The 16,659-nt window shown below is 42.0% G+C and overlaps 1 protein-coding gene across 2 annotated transcripts in view; it reads right to left on the reverse strand.

Annotated features, from left to right (window-relative positions):
* The window catches only part of zgc:66433 (uncharacterized protein LOC321250 homolog), a 53,361-nt gene extending 37,513 nt beyond the window's left edge, over nt 1–15,848 (reverse strand). The window contains exon 1 of one of the 2 annotated variants that reach the window (XM_047584784.1): nt 15,708–15,848. In XM_047584784.1, the coding sequence (XP_047440740.1) occupies nt 15,708–15,772 (65 nt within the window). In that variant the 5' untranslated portion in view covers nt 15,773–15,848. Of the gene's footprint in view, nt 1–2,694; nt 3,323–15,707 lie in introns of those variants that run through there. The other variant, XM_047584786.1, reaches the window with a different exon arrangement.
* Nucleotides 15,849–16,659: the final 811 nt, after the last annotated feature.

The raw sequence follows: 16,659 nt of genomic DNA on the forward strand, positions 1-16,659 counted from the left end.
AAAGCAATCAGAGTTCCAGATAAGTCTAAATAGAAAGCTTCTCGGTACAGCGAGTCAGACTGTATATGAGTAATCCAGCAGAACATCACGACCGTCCACAAGCACATAGTTGTAATTTCTGTGACAATCAGGGTAAAGTACACAAAGCTAATTCCATGGAAAATCATTCAGGTTCACCCAACAGATCTTTTTGAGTGCCCCTATAATATTAATATTAATTTCTGTACTGACTGAAAGCTTAAACCAAGCCACTCTTCGTCAAGTTCAGATTTAAACTCAATGTAGAAAACAGCATTATTGTCCAAATAGCTTCAGCCTCTTTTTTTTTTTTTTTTTTTTGTTACCACTGAGGTTTGGTTATGATCGAGAAACCATTCTTTTTGGGTTGGGGGTTCCTCTCGTCTTCCAGCTCTTCTTCCTTTGCCACATTCCCTCCTCCCGTCTCCTCTCTCTCCTCCTGTTTGAAGAGGGCTCCGCTCTTAGCAACAAGCCTTACATGGACTCAAGACAGAAACTGACCAAACACTTCCATCAGTCACTCTGCACAGTCTACATTCATTTACAGCTGCATCACCATTCCTGCTGTACAAACGCTACCTACTGTGGTTACATAATGGCCGCGGAGCACAAAAACACAGTGGGGCCTGGTGAGAATGTGGGGATACCCAATTTTGCATTCTCTGGTTTAGTATTTATAATGTGGAGGCTGAAGCTAAACAAACCTTTTTGCAGAAATCAAAAACATAATACCATGAGCAAAAATTACACCAAATGGGTTAATGCCAATTAAGGCTTTGTTATGTCTTGAGCTCGCTGTTATGGCTGTTAAGCTTTTCTATTCTTGTGCAACACGTGCAGTTTACAGTGTTCAACGAGGGCACTCGAAACAGTTTGTTTTTCTCAAACGATGGGTAGACTAAAGCAGGCTTCACGTGTTTAACTTGAAAACCTCAATGTTATTGTGTGAAATAATGACTGAATAGCAAACTTTATTTTCTTTTAATCATGGGAGTTGGTTTAAAAACCTGGTTTGTGTGCAAATGTGCAGTAGTTTTATGTTTTATTGTTCATGTGAAACGACAAAAAGAAGGTCTTTTAGGGTAAATCACTAAAACATTCAGCAAATATAAATAGTTTGACTGGATTTTCTGGAGCATATATTGACTAATAACATCCAATACAGACCATAACAAACCTGACATAGTTATATAATCGTAATATGTAACCTACAACCCCACAGAATAATCCAATTTCAGCTTCTTAGAAGATTAACACAACCTTCTAATGAATTCTTGACACTTTTGGTTTCGAAAAAGGCAAAGGTTCAATAAATTATACCACCAGCTTTTTGTAAAACACAAACAGCCCCACGAACAAAACTAAGGCACTTGTCGAGAGCAAAAGTCTGAGTTATGATTGTCCTGATCCCCTCATCCAAGGAAGGGGTTTAAAGAACGACAAACGGCTTTGTGGTTGAAAAGTTTTAGCTAACGGAAAGTAATAGCACCATTGATGTATTCCAGGAGTTCCAGATGCCACTTCCAGTGCTGGAGAATGGAAAACTCCTGTGTGGCCCAAAAAGCATTTCTCAAGGGACAATGTAAAGATGTGGCTTAAGTGTTCTTCCAGCTATAAACGCCAAGAATATCACATACTCGACTTCCTTTGTTGAAATTCAGCCTCTGTATAACAAGCCGTTGTCAGGAGTGAATGAAGCTAGTCTTGGGTTCTAGGCAACACAATTGTGATTCTTTACTTGGAGCTAATCTCCACTGCTTATAATGCACTTTGTTTCTGTGAGTCACACACAAACAAAATGTTTGTCTTAGTCCACTCTTCACTGCTGAGTGGGCCATAAAAGCTTGTATTGTGGTCCATGAGACTGAAAGGACAAAGAAAAGTGGATGGGGGTATCACTGTGACCGACACCACATGCACTCAGCTCCGGTACAAAAAAAGATACTTTACTGTAGTCAAAAAAACTAAAGGCACTCATTATGCTAACCCTCTGTGGTCAGATCACACTGCCAAGCCCAGAGTCCTATATTTAGTCAATTCAAAGCGTAAAAGTCACCGAGGACTTCCATCAGCAAGAATGGAGACATGCACTCAGATTTAAAAGAGAAAGAAAGTCAGTTACTTGTTTGGTAACATGTTGGTCCTGTGTCAGAGACAGTTTACAGGAAATCATGCTAACTCCTCTGACTTGCCAGCGAAACACAAACCAAAAGCTTTAGTATACGTTCTCTGGATTTCTGACTAATCATTCAGTCCCAGTTACAATCAGGTACTTGAATCAGCTCTGAGTCATCCAGCGAAATAACCGTTCCAGCAACAAGCCATCAACTGTCTCAGTGGACAAATAGAAACAACACTGGGATTAGACTTAAGTGTCAACTGTTAAATGCTCAAGATGCAAATGAAGGTCAGCGCACTCTGCAAAGTCACACTGTGGACACCATGTTGTAAAACAAGTAGTTCCAGTACATTGCTGTGGACGGTACCAGTAGAAAATCAGTGGTCTTTGTAATCAGAGTTGTGTGTTGACAATGTTAAAACATCCCTCACGCCTAATAACACACCACGTCCTGCAGCAGGAGACTGTGAAGACGCAGCTCAATGAAGAAATGTTGGATTATGACACTATTTCCAGGTGTTGAAATCTTCAGGAAATATTATAGGACTGAAACTTACTTGCGCCCCTTAAAGCATCCATATAACCCGGCCATGTTGGAGCGATGAAGTGTCTTTCTCTTGCTCTGATGGTATCCCCCTGGTATACAAATACGAAACCTTCAAATCCAACCCCCTCCGCGTCTTCTTGCGCTCTTTGTCAATCGATGGCTTTTTGCTCTTTGCGAGAAGAGAGAGAAGATGCCACTCCACCAGAGAAGCTCGCTCACGTTTCCATCCTCCGAGGAGGTTCCTCCTCCTTTTTGAGCTCCGCTGAAGTCAAACTTTACCCAGAACTCTCCTCTTCCACACCTTCTCAGTGGAGGCGCAACAGCAAACCCAGTCTCAACCACTCCAGTTCTGGCATACGACAGCAGCCAAAGTGTTATTATGACAGAATTTTACACAGGAAATATAACACTATAGGAGGTTGTTGAAACGGCAGATTCCTTTTCAAATGAGGCTGGATTTAAAAAAAAAAAGAAGAAAAAAAAAAGAAGTCTTTCTCTGAAGAACGACTACTTTTGTTGTCCAAACTCAAACTAGTCCAAACTGAAGGCGCAGAATACAGTGGTGAAAACAATGGACCACAGGACTGACTGGCTGCTGCATGCCTCGCTCCTCTCTTCCCAGTCACCGCGACCGGGTAATGCTGCAGAGGGAGGGAGTGTGACAGATAAAGAGGGAGGAGTGAGGGAGGAGGCATGTGGGAACAAGATACCCCCCCACCCTCCCCCCATAACTGTATCCTCCACTCTTTTCTCTCTTCTGTCTCTTTCTACAGTTTAACTGTGCTGTAAACCTAACAAATGATGAGATAGTCACCACAGTGAGATTTTACATTGTGTATCTGTGGCAGACACATTGGACGACCACAGATCTTGGCTGTATCTTAAAAAAGAAGAGCTGATAACACAGAAAGCTGAACTTTAGGCGCATCTGAGACATACATCTGAAGGGATTAGGATTTACTAATGAAATAGTTCTCATAAGTGTCTCATAAGCAGCGCATGTTAACAAGGCCACTTTGGTTCTTATGATAATGGACGAGTGACTAACTTTACTATGAGCTGTTAATATAAATGGACAACAATTTCTTGAGAGGTGGACGACACAAATCAATACCACTCTCCTGTCCAATCTTAAGTAGACTAAACAGAGTGTCTGGCTCTCTAGAAAGGTAACAAAGTCCCTCCGCCAGCACCGCTAACGCCCATAAGTTAACATGTTAATTCGTACACAGGCAGGAATCTAATAACCTCCCGGCCTCCCATCCTGGACTATTTCTGTAGCCGAGTCCAGTGACTTCCTCACAATGAGATGGTGAGAAGTCATGCAGGAAGTCACGAGCACAGTCCCAGCACCTTTTATATGTCGTCCTTTTAACCCTTTAAGACCTGAACAAAAACAAAAAAAACTCTGCCATTATGGTAATGATGACGCAACGCTGCTGTCAGCTGCAAGTTGCATGACTGGGTAGACACAGGAAGAGAGACTTGTTTGGAGGAATTTGTTGGGAAAAAACTGAGTTAGTTATACTCCTGTGATGTCATGAAGGTCTTCCGGACAAAAGCACAACTTCCCAGTGTTCAGCCACACTTTGAATTTTGTCAACAGAGCAAACCACTCTGAGTTACAGTAATTTAAATACCACGTGCTTTAACCACCAGTGACACGCTCAGACTTTAAAGGGTTAAAGGAATATCAAAAAGGTTTTTTGTGGGTGCTGGTTGCAGCTGACTGATTTATTCTAAACCTTTGAACAGGGGCAGCCCAGTCATTACCTCTAGTTTTTACGATATCCAAATCTAATTGCCGGCTGGTTTACATTAATACGTTCAGTGGGAGTGGTATAAATCTTCACTAAAAAAGGTGCATTTCAACATAACTGTGCATGTGAACATCTAATTATTACATTTTATCTGAGGAAAATATTAATGCACATTTCAACCCAAGGCAGCCTAAACTTGAAGTCGCTCTTTAGCTAAGAAGTTAATTTAAACTATTTGTTTAACTTTTGTCTTTTTTTTTAATGGAACTTTCCGTTGCATGCGACTGTACAACAACCTGCTGCGCTGTCGTCCTGCGGGTAGGAGTATTGCACAAGACTACACAAAAATAATAATACCACTGACACAACAGGAAGCATGGAAAGGGCTCAAGTCTGACATTTTTACCTTGATATACCGAGAGTAGTAGAAGCTACGTAGACTTAAAACATCTGCTCAAGTAAGAAAACAGGATTCAGGAGCTATTGTGGAGACTCAGCAAAATGTTGTGAGTTGATTGAACTCAGTTCAATAAGCCCCAAACACATGGTTCTTGTATTTTTTTTAATGTACGGACATTAAATTAAACCCTTGACCTTAGCGCCTCACTGACTACCTCCATAGGCTCATAGTTTCTTGGGCAACTTTAGATTGCGGAAATACAGGGCACCCATTAATTTGCACATTGTGTACTGACACAGTGTCCTTTCCTACTTTCATATAATGGGTTTGCATTTGTTAATCAATATTCAGCACTTTATTTTCCTATCTGACACGGGAGATCAATCAGGGATCGAAGTCGTTATTCTTTTAATGCAACTACAGCAAAGCTGCGTCTCACCACTGTCATCCGGACCTTTGGATGAACGTTGGAGCCGACTGTGTATTTAGCTACAAAAACTGTACGTCAGTCTCCTTTGAAATGCAAAAACACAGAGCCTCATGTAAATCGTTCCATCCTTTCCCCGTGGGGGCCCTAGCGGTCGCGCAAGAGCCTGTCGCTGTTAATCGCTATAAGTGGGGAGCTTAACTACCTACAGCCAGCACCGCTCCATGTGCTTAGGCTGTGTGTGAGAGGCCGTGAGGTGACATAAGGGTTGATCCCGACGTTCCCTGCTGCTCGATCCTCCCAGACGCCCGCAATCAAGAAAAGGAGCCTCAAGTATCTCAATATGCGATCACATGCAGATAAAACCGAACACAGTTTTCATGTTGTCACCTATGACAGGGCACGTCAGTACATGTTTCAATAGTCCACGGATTGGTGAGATTCAGTTCTGGGAGTCCTGTCAACTGATAGGACTCCTGAACTGAATCATACTACACAAACAGAGAAAGTTGGCTCAGGAGAGAGACAAACATAAGAACGAAAAAAAAATTAATGAAACGCGATATTAATCATCAAAGCATTCACAGAAGAATGGCGTTAGAGGAATGAATTTCTCAATCCTAACATGCCCAGACGGAGCGTTGTCTGTGTGATTCAGTTTTCATTTTAGGCATGTTGAAGCTGTCCAAGTCGCTGGAGCGTGTGTGTGTGTGTGTGTGTGTGGGTGTGTGTGTGTGTGTGTGTGTGTGTGTGTGTAAACAAAGACAGAGTCAGTCTGTATCAGTTCCAGAGCTTGGCAGCTCCATTTCAACAGCATAATACACAAACACACAGTCACTAAGATCAGTTTTGGCACGCTGGGATTGAGAAATTTCCCTCGCTCGTACATACACAAACAACTCTGAGTCAACCACATGACACCGGCAGTCCACCACCAGGAAGGGCCCTCTCAGACTGAAGAGAGGTTGACTCAGGATTTCCACTATTTTGAAATGTATACATAAACCCTGATCTTGATTCCACAAATACATTCAGCTCCGCCTCGGCTTCCTTTCAGATTAATGTCATGAACCAGACTCCTGTGATTCAAAATCTCTTATTGCTTATTGCACCAGTGATGTCATGCACTCTGGAAGGTGACTACGACACAGTGCACACCCATCAGCCACAACATTATGACCACTGACAGGAGAACTGAACAACACTGACCATCTTGTGACAATGTTTAATGTTCTGCTGGGAAACATTCGGACCTGGTATTTATGTGGATGTTACTTATCAAGTACGATCAAGTATCTGTGGGATACACTGGATCTACAGAGGCCCCTCCCCTCAACCCATAGGACCCAAAGGCCCCCGCTAACAACATCCTGTTACCAGATACCACAGGACCCCCTCAGAAGACCCGTGTCCATTCTCTGATGAGTCAAAACTGTTATGGAGGAACAAGAGACACCTACACAATAATAGGAATTTGGTCATAATGTTATGCTTGATCGGTGCATACGCTCTCGTTTTTTATTTTGTGAGAAAACAACTAGTAAGAGGCATTAAGAGCTTTTTTTGGAGTTTGCGGTACGAAGGCGCACTTGAGGATTAAGTGGCGTAGTGAAACAAAAAAGCTAAACATCAGACACTTAAAATATACTCAGTCGGGGTACTCTGACAAAAAAACTGGGTCAAACCAATTAGACAAGTTAAGCTGGCGCTCTGCTGCCAGAGCAGAAAGCAGCAATGCACAGGTTTGATTGAGCAATAGAGACCGCAGACTGCACACACGGCACCATCACACTACAGCAACGACTTCCACATTTTGGGTGTAGAGCTCCAGGAAAATCACCCTCACAGGATGAGAAATCTGTGGTGCCCTCGATACGTATCGTAAGGACTCAGCATGGTGTTACTGAGGCTTTAACTTCAAAGTAACTGCAGGAAAGTACCTGCAGACTCTTTAACTATATAATTGGCCCAATACTGGAGACTCAAACTCAAGGAAAATATATGAAATCAGTGTTTATCAACCCTACCAGACATGGTTGCTTCCCAATTATATTTATTAGGTACACACATCTTCAATTGTTTGTTAACAGATATGGCTGATTAGCCAATCACATGCAATTCAATGCATTTAGGCATGTAGAGGTGATCAAGACAACTTGCTGAAATTCAAACCGAGCATCAGAATGGGGGAAGAAATGGGATTTAAGTGACTTTAAATGAGGTATGGTTGTTGTGGAGTACTTCAGAAACTGCTGGGATTTTCACACACAACCATCTCTAGGGTTTACAGAGAACGGTCAGAAAAAGAGAAAATATCCAGTGAGCAGCAGTTGGGTGGACAGAAATGTCTTGTTGTTGATGTGAGAGGTTAGAGGAGAATGGACAGACTGGTTGGAGATGATAGAAAGGCAACAGAAACTCAAATAACCACTGGTTACAACCAAGGAATGCTGAACACACAACACAGGAAACTGAGACTACAGTTCGCACAGGGCCACAAAAACTGGACAATACAAGATTGGAAAAACTTTGCCTGGTCTGAAGCGTCTCGATTTCAGCTGTGACATTCAGATGGAAAGGTCAGAATTTAGCATAAACAACATGAAAGCATGGATCCATCCTGCTGGTGTAATGGTGTGGGGGATATTTTCTTGGCACACTTTGGGCCCCTTAATACAAACTGAGCATGGTTTAAACACCACAGCCTACCTGAGTATTGTTGCTGACCATGTCCGTCCCTTTATGACCACAGTGGACCATCTTCTGACGGCTACTTCCAGCAGGATAATGCACCATGTCACAAACCTCATATCATCTCAAACTGGTTTCTTGAACATGACAGTGAGTTCACTGTACTCCAATGGCCTCCACAGTCACCAGATTTCAATCCAACAGATAGAGACCCTTTGGGACGTGGTGGAACGGGAGATTGGAATCATAGATGTGGAGCCGACAAATTTGCAGCAACTGCGTGATGCTGTCATGTCAATATGGACCAAAATCTCTGAGGAATGTTTCCAACACCTTGTTGAAAGTGAAGAATTAAGGCAGTTCTGAAGGCAAAAGGGGGTCCAAAATTTTAACAAGCAACGTGTACCTAATAAAGTGGCAGGTGAGTGTATAATTATCTGTCGACAGCTGGTCCTGGATCAATAGAGGAGACGGGAGACGGGCTGTGCTCTATGAATTTGTTTCATTCTGGACCTTTAGCTGTGATTATGACTTGATCGGTGCATTTAAATGAGCCAAAAACAAAATCTCAAAGCGCCTTTATTTGATTTTTTGACCCCTATTGCAGTTGGCTATAGACACATGCAGCAGCAGATACGTCAGCTTTCCTCCACCGCCCTTCATGACACTTCATGTGTTTAATATCCACTCTTCATTTAGTCCTGTTTTTCTCTCCATTAACTCTTGGAAGGAAATATCTGGGTTCTCTAAGTTTCTGAGTTTCCTGCTGTGGCTGAAAACAATGAGATCGGTGAGAGTGAACCAAAACATTAAAGCCGCGAGCCATAAAACCAAGACAATAACTCGAGCTTTGCTATAAAACTGAAGGGAAAGCGCAGCGCTTGAGTAATAATTATATGTTGGTTTGTCGCTACAAAAAACAACTTTCACATAACCCGCAATCATTTGATCCACTGTTCTTGTGACATTATTGATTGTTGCAGCTTTAATTGTGCACTGAAAACAAGCAACGGCCACAGCACATCCAATCCAGACGCGCTCTCGCTTTTCTCTTTAAGCGCTAAAATGAACTCGACTCCGACTCTGAAGTGTTTTGAGAAGGAATCTAAACACACCCCTGCTGAGGGAGATTTATGACCTCTATGTCAGCGCATGAACCACCTGGACCTCGCTCTTTTTCCCGAAAACGTGGCCAGTCTCAATGGTTTCCTGGTCAACACAGATCCGAGAGCGTGGCTCAACCGTCTGTGACATATTTAAGTGCGCATGAGTGTGGGGGTCTGCGAGTGTATACGCGTGTATCAATCACACAGCTTTGTGTTTATAGAACCAAGAGGAATGTCGGTCAGTTTCCCTTCGAAAAAAAAAAAAAGTGGATGTTGGTATTTCCTGAAACTACCCTGAGAGAAAGAGAAACTAAAGTATATGGCTTTATCAATAAAATGACATTAGAACTAATAGCTCTAATAGAATAGAACTAATAGCAAAAATGACTATTGACCCCCTGAGAGCCTGCGTCCTCATATGGGGACATTTAAGGCAAGTTTTATTTATTATTACACGGGACAAGATGTTACAATCTCTTGTGCCAAGATCAGAGGCAAAACACATTTAGAAGACCAGTCCAACAGAAAAACCGACCAGCAGGCTAGCAGTCAGCTAACAGCTAGCAACCAACAAGAAGACACCAGCTAACTAGCCTAGCTAACAGCAGTAGGCCCACGTAATCCCGTCCTCTAAATTATGTTTTAAAATACAATAGAAAATGAAAATCTGCTTTTTTTTGAGTTTTTATAATTTTTTGAAGGAAAAAGTATGTTAAACTACGATACGTTTGGCATTTTTGGTTAATTGAGTTGATTATCAAATATTTGCTGCTTCCAGCATCTTGATTGTGAAGATTTGGTTTTCTTGAACCTTGTTAACGACACTGGAAGTTAAATATCTTTGTTTTCTGGACTGTTGCTAAAGACTTGTTGTTATTTAACTGAAGACAGTAACCTTACGTAACGGATAAGGCCACGCCCCCTTATGGGTGAAAACAAAGGAGAAGTTGCTGTGTTGTGTATCGTTCTTTGAATAGTTTAAAAGACAAAACTCAAGAGACAGGGGCAAAAACTAAATAAATGTATGACTTCGGGCCATAAAACGGGTGGACAAAGGGTGGAAAGCTGTGGTATGTTGAAAGTTTGATATGTAGGCTATATGTGTGCGACAAACACTTAATCACTTTAAATTATAATGCTAATGTCAGTTGTCACAGTTGTTAGTTACAATATTGAAAAATCAAATATCATAATAAACAGTCAGAGTAGTTGATGAATGTTGATGCTGAACTGAAATGACAGCAGGTAACGACAGAGCGCAGGCATTTTTTTATTACAAGATTTAACATTAGCTAAGCTTCATGCTGTATTTATGTCATAATTAATTGATTCCTGTTCTTCTTCTCTCTCTATTTTCTCTGTTTCTACCCGGCTGGCCTTTGGCAGATGGGTCCCTCCATATGAGCCGGGTTCTGCTCAAGGTTTCTTCCTGTTAAAAGGGAGTTTTTCTTTGCCACTGTCGCCCTCAGGCTGATCTGGAGGTTGCAGGCTGGTTTTTGTGAAGCATCTTGAGACGATTTGTATTGTTATTGGCGCTATATAAATAAAACTGAATTGAATTGAATTGAATTTAACATCATGGAATGATGGAGAATTGATGACAGATGTCATATATTACCCGGGAATAATGAGGTCAGAGTAAATGCCCGGGTATGACACCTCCGGCCACTGAATGGGCTGGTTCACCTATTTCTCGGTCGGTAAGCGACGGCCCCTGTTTTTTCTACTCTACACTCAGCAACAACATTATTTATGTGTCTGCCTGACTAACGTTAGCCATTTCACCCGCTTTCTGGCCGACAAATGCTAGCAACACAAAATAAACACTGACTACGGGAGGGTTTTGTATTTGTTTTCACCCAGATGGGGGCGTGGCCTAATTTGCTACTGTCATCTATAAGCTGAGCCACGTTAAACTTCTTTTAATTGACATTTTAATTTGTTTCGCCAGAGCCTCTCAGTGAGCCTCTCTGAGCTAAGACCCTGACAGATGATAAATGGGCCCCCAGACGAATGTTAACAAACATGCTATGATGGGATACTGGTGAAGATTATTTCTCCAAAGTGTTTAAGTTTAGTGGATTTCTTTCTAACCGATGCCAGAACACCCTGCAGGCCTGTGGTCAACCAGAGGACTTTTCTTTTCTTTTCTATTCTTTCTACCCCATTTCCTCATCTCCATCACCCTGATTTGAGTTCCCCTCACTCATCCCCGCAGCGCAACGTCTCCTCCTCCTCGGTTTTGTGGCTTCTCCGTGTCTCCGTATCCGTTACAACACACACAGGCCGATCCAGATCTCCCCCCTGAACGGAGGAAGAGGAGGGGAGTCGCTCTGCAGAGCTCCGAATTCCACCTCACATCTGGAAACCATCTTCTTCCTCTCTCTCGTTGCCAATGTCTCTACCCCCCACCCCACACCCCACGCCCCCCCACTCCCACCCCTTCCTCCGCCGCTCTTTGCTGTAATGTAAATAGCTCTGTAATCATACTCCCTCTCCGAGCCCGCCGCACTGGGTGGCGTGTGCGAGAGAAACCCTACACAGTGCGCACTCCTCCAACAAGCCCAGATCTCCTCTCCTCTCCTCTCTCCCTCCATCTCCAGATCCCAGCTGAGGTTTATTGGGTAATAAAAAGTGTTTTCTTCTACTCTTTCCCCGCTCACTCACACACCTACTGCATGTGCGTTTGCTAAAGCAACGCGAGGCGCACAAGCAGCTGATTCAAAGCGTTGAGCTGGATGATAACGACCTCATAACCCGAAACTTCAGCGCTTAGCGTGTCGGCACACGAGCAATACACCTAGTTGCTCCATTATTCTGGCATCACATTGTCATATTTGAAATCCTTCTGTTGATTTCTTTCTGAATTCATTTTCTAGTGTTTGTAGGGACTCGGAGACTGGGAAATAACGACCGGGGTGGTAGACACAAACAAATTGTTTCCGTTCTTTGAGGAAAATTCAATCAAAGGCCGCTCGTCGTTAGCTGTATTCATTCAGCTCCTGTCTGCTCAGCCACAATACTCTCTAACAGTCTCCTTTTCTAACGGGCGAGACGAACGAACGCACAGAGCAGCCTCAACTTTGCTGATGGGGAAATCACATCCACTTAATCAATTAACGCAGATTTAACTCCGTCATCTCTGCTGTTAAAAAGGGTACAGTCTCATTACACTCCTGACCTGTCAACATTTGCTCCGGAGCCAGAGAGGAGTCCAGACGAATTCGAGCACGCACCACCTGCTGCAGTGAAAATCTCAACCTCCTCGGGCAGCACCCACAGTTCACGGTTTACTTTAACACCCGATTATCACTTCCATAAATCATCAGGCCAGAGGCGACGCAAACAGAACGCTGCTGAAGGCTTGGCAATTTTCCTCGCGTCTGATCACTTTGATCAACACCTATTCGTCACAAACTACAATACACACTACAGGCCAAAAGTGTGGAAGCATGTACATGAAAGATCAGTGCAGTATATACTTTGCATCAAAATAAACATGATTATTATATAAAGAGTAACTTATCAGAAGACTTTTTTACTATAATTATCAGGTATTTGAGTTTTTCTTTCTTCGTAGTAACTGACTCTGGCTTTAACAACAGCTTGGCAGAGTTAAAGTCAATAATTCAAAATGTGATTTGTTTTTTTTACTTTTGCACTGAAGTTGCGACTCTTGCAAATCTTCTCAACCCTAAATCTAAGCCCTTCTTTTCTTTTTCTGACATTTATTCAGCAATCATGTGGTGACTTTAATGTACACCTAAAGGTAAACTGAGGAAAATGGTGCATTTCAGTAAAAGCAAAGTCTGATCATGCAGTGAATACATCCCAAAATACAAAGAACTGTTTTTTTAAGAAGGGCACTGTGAACAGGAACTTGAAGTTGCTTCCAAACTTTTGGCTTATCCAACACTTCCAGTTCAGGAAGCTGTTTGCACTCTTTTAGGCCTATACAGGAGTGTGTGTCCCTGTTGGTTAAGAGATTCTCAGCAGCATCATGAAGATTTTTTATTAAAGAAAGGATATAATTAGTACCGCGGGTTCCTACATTTCCCACAATTCAACCAACGCTCAACAATCTTACTTGACCAATGGTCTCCACATCCACTGAAGACGTTACATTTAAACTCATTTTACTGCGTGATAGAGTTATAATATATTGATGTTTCAGTTTAAAACCAATGGAAAGGTCCCTTGATAGTACAGGAAGTAGTGTAAGGTTACAGTTATTTTACCGTCTTCGTTCACGGCCTTTTTTCCTCCTGTGAAGCGACTCTCAATCATTATCTTAATCTTTTCATTCTAGTAAATGAAAAGCATTCTGGTTTGGCACAGAACACTTTTTCCAGACTCTTACGATGACACATTGCGAGGTGTGGTAGTGGCATGAGAGACATATGAAGGCTTCCTGTCTCCGCCTTATCGGGAGTAGATTTCACAAACACAGCCATGCCCTTTACAAAAGGGATTTCTCAAAATGTCTTGCTTTTAAAATTAGGCGTTTATCTTTGGACGCCAGTAATCACGACCCTGTATGAAGGCATCATTTTTTTTTTTTTTTCAATTTATAAAATTCAGTATATAAGAAGCATGAACTTACAACATACAACAAACAAAACCACAAGAAACCCCACCCACCCCAGGACCCTCCACTGAAAAAAAAAAATAAAACAAAAAAAATTTTAAAAAAAGGGACAAAAAGTGCAGACGCCATTAGCTGAACATCTGGACAGATGTAATAATGAGAATACAGCTACAGTGTTTGCACATCATGCATCAAACCCAGAAATAACACCAGCATACAACAATCTACACCAATATAAGAAATAAAGAACGCTTGACATTAAGACACAGTAGCGGCAACAACCTTAAATTCCTGTGGACCTCTATTATATCTGAGTTTTTCCAGAAGATTTAAGGAAAGAACATCTTTTAACCAGCTTGAAAATGAAGGGGGCCTGTCAGATTTCCAAATTTTTTATTTATTTATTTATTTTTTAGTTAAGAGATACGCTGATGACACCCGGGCTCATCTACTGATTTTGTCAAATTCTAAAAAAAAAAAAAAAGCCTCCATGGACTCTGGTGCTGCAGCTACAGAGGCAGGGCACAGATCAGATACAGGAAATGACTCAAGCGCGCCGTTTCATTTCTGAACTTGCCTCTGCCCCACAAGTGTGCGGGGCGGCAGCTGACACAACGCAAACACCGCAGGTCACCGCTCGCCTCCCACTTTTGTGCAATCAATAACGGCCCAGCGAGCACCCGGAGCATTAGCTGCCATCCAGTGACACGCTGCAACATGTCAGATCCACCAATTATGTGTCAGTTAATTATCATGGCGGCATTTCCTTACAGGGAACCGTGTGTCAAACCTCAGAAGGTGTGTTCAATGACCCACTGACTCATGACCTGATCAGCCCCTTAATCTGCAAAGGGCTGTGGCAGTTGAAAGGCCGCACACACACAAACACAAACACACACACTCACAGGGATACATTTATCAAGCCCCTCAGTCAGATTACCAGCACTGGTGCCTTTAAGCTCACATATCCTCGTCCAGTGTGGTAATTCTAACTTGATTTCTTGCCCGCGGCTAGTAGTAACATCACCATTTGTCTGTGGGGTTTGGGAGGCTTTGAGGTGGATTTGGGGTCTGCTTGTAATTTGCAGCACAACAAGGGTTATTTTAAATGTCGTCATGAGGATCACGTCAGCTGATCCCGGATCAATAGTGGAGGCTTTCAGCCGTGTGACGCCCGGCAGACGACACAAACTCTATTCTGAATGGGTCAGTCAGTGTCTGTGTTCAGGATTACAGCGGTTTCCACGCAGAGAAAAGAGACCTGTTTTAATCTGGACCGTCCTTGACCCGCCTCCACCAAACACTGAGCTCACACACACACACAAACACAAAAACAGAAAGTGTGTGAGTGTGAGCTCATAGATTTGACGCCACCACAGAGCCTCAGCAATAACTGACAAGTCAGGAATAACAAACAAATAATAAAAAAAAGGAGGATAGTGTTTATGAAGATGATTACAACCAGGGTCTTGTTGACGGATAAGTCACTTCAATTTACTACTTTTGGAAAAGATTTCCATGTAAAATGTGTCATAACTTCCATATAATATGACACAAATTAAGTCCACAATGAGTAGAAAAGTGCCATGAATGTGTGATGGAAAAAGAAATGTTTGTCTAGGTTGATTACGTCGCTGGCAAAGTTTTACCTAATCGCACACAGCCTGCTTTCAGTTCAGCCAACGTTAAAACACTAATGAAAGACAGGACTCTGTGTGAAGTTAATGAACATAAAGCACACATGTCCCAAATAAAATCATTAAAACACACTGCAGGACTTCAAGAACTCCAGGGGATAATTGTTAAGCCCACCTACATGGCTCCACGGTGCCGCCAGTAAATCATGAACCGAGCAGAAAACACACGCAGCTTCGGCTCGGGACACAAACAAAAGCAGAAGCTGCTGCGCTCCATCAGCCACATGTATCGATCACCAATCAAACATCAACACAAACTCCTCTGCGGCCACAACAGAGCTAAAGTTGCCTCCCCGGCACCGATGGGGAGCAGCTGGGCTGGAAAAGGATCGTGGACGAGGAGAGGACACTCACCGAGTCTGCTCGATCTCAAACGGCCTCAGAGTGAAGTCATCCCTGAGGGACTGGAACCAAGACATCAGCGCTGTTAGTGGACTGATGATAGGATTATTTGTCTCAGTCCTGCGCTCGCGTCCTCTGCTCCGCGCTGCTGCGTTCAGGGGGCGTCAGGGAAAATACTCCACCCTGATGTCAGTACCAAGAAGTAGGGGTGAAAAAAAGAAAACATTTATGAAACGAGCCCAGTTTCTGTTCCTGAAGTTGACTCAGTACAAATGTTGATACCTTGTTGCTCTACGTGATAGGCTATTTCTGTTTAATTTGTTTAATACAGCTCTATGTAGCAGGTTCAGATGGAAGAGCTATTTCTAAGCACGATTTATGCGATTTGTATAATTATATTGTTATATGATTTATTCAGATTTATGTGCTTTATATTTGATTCCCTGTGGATTACAACATCTTTTATTATTATTATTATTATTATTATTATTATTATTATTATTATTATTATTATTATTTAAATTAACATTGATGTATTTGCTAAATCTTCCACTTACACAGAACAAACAAACAAAAAATAGTACAATAGGCATTAAAAAATAATATAAAAGGTAACAAAGATTAGGGATACAAATTTCTTCATTAAAAATATTACATTACAACATTACAAAACACACACACACACACACACACACATATATATTATATTATATATATATATATATTATATTATATTATATTATATTGTCAGCTTTTTGTTGTAGTTTAAACCAAGTTTTGTTCACATACTCTGGCCATTTAAAAGTAAAATTTTCACTTTTAATGTTCTTGCAAGGCTTCTTGAATTGGCCCTGAATATAATTGTCAGCGAGGAACAGATTAGCACGTTTTCTATTTCAAAGTTATGTAGTTTTCGTTTTTACGAGGGACACTCGAACGCACCATAAGCACAAAGCCGAGCACC

The sequence above is a fragment of the Mugil cephalus genome, chromosome 5, assembly GCF_022458985.1.
Source record: "Mugil cephalus isolate CIBA_MC_2020 chromosome 5, CIBA_Mcephalus_1.1, whole genome shotgun sequence".
NCBI lineage: Eukaryota > Metazoa > Chordata > Actinopteri > Mugiliformes > Mugilidae > Mugil > Mugil cephalus.